The sequence below is a fragment of the Austrofundulus limnaeus genome, unplaced genomic scaffold (assembly GCF_001266775.1).
Source record: "Austrofundulus limnaeus strain Quisiro unplaced genomic scaffold, Austrofundulus_limnaeus-1.0 Scaffold2206, whole genome shotgun sequence".
NCBI classification, from domain to species: domain Eukaryota; kingdom Metazoa; phylum Chordata; class Actinopteri; order Cyprinodontiformes; family Rivulidae; genus Austrofundulus; species Austrofundulus limnaeus.
In genome coordinates, this window is record NW_013954608.1 from 4,571 (window position 1) to 9,616 (window position 5,046).

Here is a 5,046-nt window from a genome sequence, read left to right on the forward strand (position 1 = left end):
TGTGTGTGTGTGTGTGTGTGTGTGTGTGTGTGTGTGTGTGTATATTTTCTTTTTCCATGCTTTTACCAGAATGTCCTCTTTGGTTTCGTATTTAAGAAAATTCTTATATTACAATGCCGACCATGCCTTTCCACTTTGGTTTACTTCTCTTGTAGTTTTCTTTGCTGTTTAAAAGACTCAAATGGCGTCATTCCATGTTCCACTCTTCCAGCTCTGRTATGGCACTGCGCCTCAGTGATGTCTTCCTGTGGTTTCTGCAGTTCCGCATTATTTTGTGCCACTTTTCTTARAATTTCTTRTTTAAAGCCAATGAATTCTCGRTTCACCTCCTCTTTGAATTWGTCCTTGAATTTTTTTGAGGRTCTCCTTTACCACTTTTTTGAGGTCCCAGATTTCTGTCGTGATGTTGTGTAGCCCCTCCAACAAGGCCTGGAACTGCTTGAAGACACTGCTTTCTTCTTCCATCTGCTCAACTTCGGAATCGTGTTCCTCTTGACATAATTTTTCCTTACTCTTCTCTGSTTACGTCCTCCACTCATTTCTTGTCTGGTTCAAATCGTGTTTTAATTAATGAATTTGATTTAGGTAGGGTTTTTGTTTCTTTGATAGGGGTCAATCTTATGCTGTCATCTGGCTCTGCYTCCACTCGGAAGTCTGTCACTAGAAACTTTTAACAATGCTGTTTCTGTGGATGGCAATTTGAAGAATCCAAACTGATAATTAATGCCCCCCCAACCCCACTGTACAGCCCCACCCATCAGCTGGTCCCACCAGACATTTACACAGGCTGCACCCAAACGCTGAGAAGCTGTGACTGACGTCTCTTTCTATGTGTAAATACCGACAGTGGCACAGACATAACCTGCAGCATTCAGATCTAGACCAAATCCYTTTATAAGTAACCAGATCCACGTGGCTCAGTTTGAGTGATGCGCAGGGCTCAGTTTATGGTACGCTCACGGTGGTGTAGTATACCCTGAAAGAACATAGAGCAGTACACTTCATTACTTCAGAAATGTAAAAATGATTACAAACTCTTGATGGAAAAACAAAGCCTGTGTGGAGAACAGTCAATGGAGGTGTGCCATGCAGCTCTGGGTCGGGCTGGTATCACGAGCCTGCCTGACACTTGCAGAGAACGTTTTTGCTCTGATCCCATCCAGGTCTGAACCAATTCAGTTGAAAAATGAAACAAGAATTCTCTATTTGTGCCACATCTGGCCCAAATGCTGTATTTTTATAGCACCTGTGTGACACCTCTTATCCGTTTTGTGATCCAGATCCACGCCGTGAGTATGGGCCTTGGGGAATAAAAACAAAATGGGCCCAGGTCCTTTTACGGGTCTGGCCCAAATGCTCACCTATATTTGGCCCTGAGCAGATAACTTTTGTTGCCAGGGTAGACAAATGTGTGGATAGTTTGTTATTATTTCTGCTATTCAAAAGTAGCTGGTGTTTAGTTTTGCTGAGAAGGCAGGTCACTTTGGAGAAAATGCAGCCAGATGAGGAAATGTGTCAATTTCTTTGTTTTTCCCCTCAAAATAAAGTTTGTTGGTAACTACATTACTTAAACCGTTTGCATTACTCACCACCTCCTGTGTAAAAGAACTAGGTTTACAGCTCAAGTTTCTGACCCGTTGTTCTTAACTGCGCCTTTGTGCCAGAGTATGTGTATTTTGTTTAATTTTTTTACATCTTGAGAGAGAATGAAAGCACTAGTGAACTCATCAATGCAAAAAGACCTGGGTACACACAAGACAACAGTGGTGGATGAGGGCAGAATAATCTCCATGGTGAAGAGAAACCCCTTCATAACAGCCAACCAAGTGAACAACACTGTCCAGGAGGTAAAAGTATAAATATCCAAATCTACCATAAAGAGAAGACTGCATGAACATAAATACAGAGGGTTCACTGCARGCTGCAAGCCACTCATGAGCACCAAGAARAAAAAGGCCAGACTGGACTTTGCTAAAAACATCTAAAAAAGCAGCAGAGTTCTGGAAGAACATTCTTTGGACAGATGAAACCAAGATCAACCAGAATGATGGAAAGAGAAAAGTATGGTGAAGGTGTGGTACAGCTCATGATCCAAAGCACCACATCGTCTGTAAAACACAGCAGAGCAGTGTGATGTTTGGACATGCATGGCTGCCAGTGACACTGGGTCACTAGTGTTTACTGATGATGTGACACAGGACAGAAGCAGCCGGATGAATTCTGAGGTATTCAGAGCCATACTGTGTGCTCTGATCCAGACAAATGCAGCCAAACTGARTGGTTGTRYTTTCATACTACAGATGGACAATGASCCAAAACATAAAGCCAAAGCAACCCAGGAGTTTATTAAAGCAAAGAAGTGGAATATTCTTGAATGGACAAGTCAGTCACCTGATCTCAACACAACTGAGCATTTCACTTGTTAAAGACTAAACTTCAGACAGAAAGGCCCACAAACAAACAGCCACAGTGAAGTCCTGGCAGAGCATTAAAAAGGAGGAAACACAGCGTCTGGTGACGTCCATGAGTTTAAGACTTCAGGCAGTCATTGCCAACGAAGGGTTTTCAACCAAGTACTAGAAATGAACATTTTATTTACAATTATTTAATCTGTCCAATTACTTTTGAGCCTCTGAAATGAAGGGATCGTGTTTAAAAAATGCTTTAGTTCCTCATTTTTATGCAGTCATTTTGTTCAACCCACTGAATTAAAGCTGAAAGTCTGAACTTCAACTGCATCTGAACTGTTTTGTTTAAACTTCATTGTGGTAATGTCTAGAACCAAAATGAGAAAAATGTTGTCTTTGTCCAAATATATATGGACCTAACTGTACACTATGACATGGGTGTACTACATCGTGTGAAATAAATTTTGGTTACATAAATGTCCAGATGACAGTGGCAACAGTAAAACGGCTCAAGTTGGGCTGCYCTCTCTGTCCAGCTACTCACTCAGCCCATGGTTGATGACATGATCAACTAAGGTTGCTCTGATTTCATTTGAAGGTTCAAGTTCAAGTTTATTTATATAGCGCCAAGTCACAACATATGTTGTCTCAGGGCACTGAACATAGAAAGAACAATCTAAAGAAGAAGCCAGCAGACTGCGTTGAATCACTTCATCACAGTCTCCCATCCTGAGCAAACGGTGGAGAGGAAAAACTCCCTGCTAATCAGGAAGAAACCTCCAGCAGAACCAGGCTCAGGACAGGCGGCCATCTGCCTCGACCGGCTGGTTGGAGGACAGGAAAGAGACACAGAGAAACACAGAAGAACTGGTCCAGGACTGGTCCAGGTGCACCTACTTCTGGAAGAGACAAAGAAAAACATGAGAAAAATAATTACAATAAACATGTAGAGAAGAGAGATTAAAGACAACAGCAGAGTGAGGAAATGTGCTCAGTTTGTGCTCCAGCAGTCTAAGTCTATAGCAGCAGAAATGAAGAATAATTCAGGAAACCTAAGTCTAACTATAGTATTTATCAAAAAGGAGGTTGTTGTTTTCTTTATCCATGAACTCCTCTACCAGCTCTAACCCTACCTCTACCTCTTCCTCCCCATCTTATTCTCCCCCTCCCTTTTCATCTCTCTGCAATACCTTCCATTGTTGTAAGGGATTTTTTTTATAGTGCTCCTGATTGGAGTGTTATAAAATAATTGTGCTATGGATGTCATTTTAGTGTGTTAGCAATTGTAAAAAACTAATATTATGCTCACAAGCTGCTACAGATAAACAGAAAAACATATCTACACCTCTCTGCAAAAAATACAGATGTAATACAGACCGCTACAGAAGATTGTTCCTCCCCACAGCCATCACCTTCTACAATAACTCTTTAGTTAAATGAGTTACCACAACATCTAATTTCCATTTGTGAGCAATAAAGTCTTTTTGAATTTAAATTGAATTTGAATTATTACCAATTAGCTGTTCTTGACTTTTCTCTCTCCCCAGTTTCAAGTRTCAAGATGAAGATTGATACCAGCCTGACTATTCCCCAGCCTCCAGAGGCCCTGTCACAGGCTGGCCTTCAGTTTGATGAAGCAACTGAGGAGGACTTCGATGAAATTATGGCAATGAGTCAGGACATCTATGGAGGCCTGGACTACCTTCCAACCAGATACACTAGCTGGCTTCAAGAGACTAACCGCACAGTTATAGTGGCCCGCAAAGAGGGGAAAGTGGTAAGACATGGCATGTGTGCATTGAGATTAATAGATTATCAGGTAYTAAATTTTATAAATATATATAATAAAATAAATATATCTTGTTACTATTTTCTTCAGTTTTWCTCAGCAATGCAAGTAACAGCAAAAATAGAAATTTTACATGATTTGCCTAATTATCTTGTTAATAATTTACAACTTCAGTGTATACATCACTTGATAAAATTTCTCCACTGAAAAAGAAAGCAATCAATCAGAAAAAGCTGGCACCTTTAATTCATAGCAGCATTTTCAAAACAGAAAATCTYGACTTTTTAACTTGATGCGATAGCCTGCTAACATATAACAAAGCCCTTCATGAATTTATTTATAGCTGTATATTGTATCTTTAATACAAGAGAAGAACAACCCCAGCTTTATTTTAGTACTGTAGCTAGACTAATGTAAAGTCCTCTCTGTTGAACCATATAAATATGTTTTGTCCTGTTCAGTTCARTGAATTATTAAAAGCAGAGATGGGGACTCGTGACTCGGACGCAGACTTGAGTAGCACTTAAGTCCCTACTATTAGAGACTTAGACTTGACTTGGACTCATGGTTTGAGACTCGCGAACAATGCAAGTCTTTTCACTGCCCGGCTCAAGATGCTCACTCCCTCAATACACATACATGGTCCACTCCGCTTCCCCTCGCCTGAGAACAGGAGGGGCCAGCACCGTCTAATGTTAATGATGCGTACCCTATTTGACACACAGAGCTTCAGCATGGCAGTCACGTTGCAGGAGGCAGCTCTGCTGCCATTCATTATAAGCTTTGCTTACAGAGATTTTATTCAACGCCATGACAAGTGACTGGCAAAATGCAAAGTGTGGGGAGTCC

General features: G+C 40.9%; 1 protein-coding gene across 1 annotated transcript in view; it reads left to right on the plus strand.

The window, feature by feature from the left end:
* Positions 1-5,046, plus strand: part of nat16 (N-acetyltransferase 16) — a 12,611-nt gene that overhangs the window by 1,342 nt on the left and 6,223 nt on the right. Inside the window, exon 2 of the mRNA XM_014034643.1 lies at positions 3,956-4,185. Within this exon, the coding sequence (XP_013890097.1) occupies positions 3,970-4,185 (216 nt within the window). The 5' untranslated portion in view covers positions 3,956-3,969. The remainder of the gene's footprint in view (positions 1-3,955; positions 4,186-5,046) is intronic.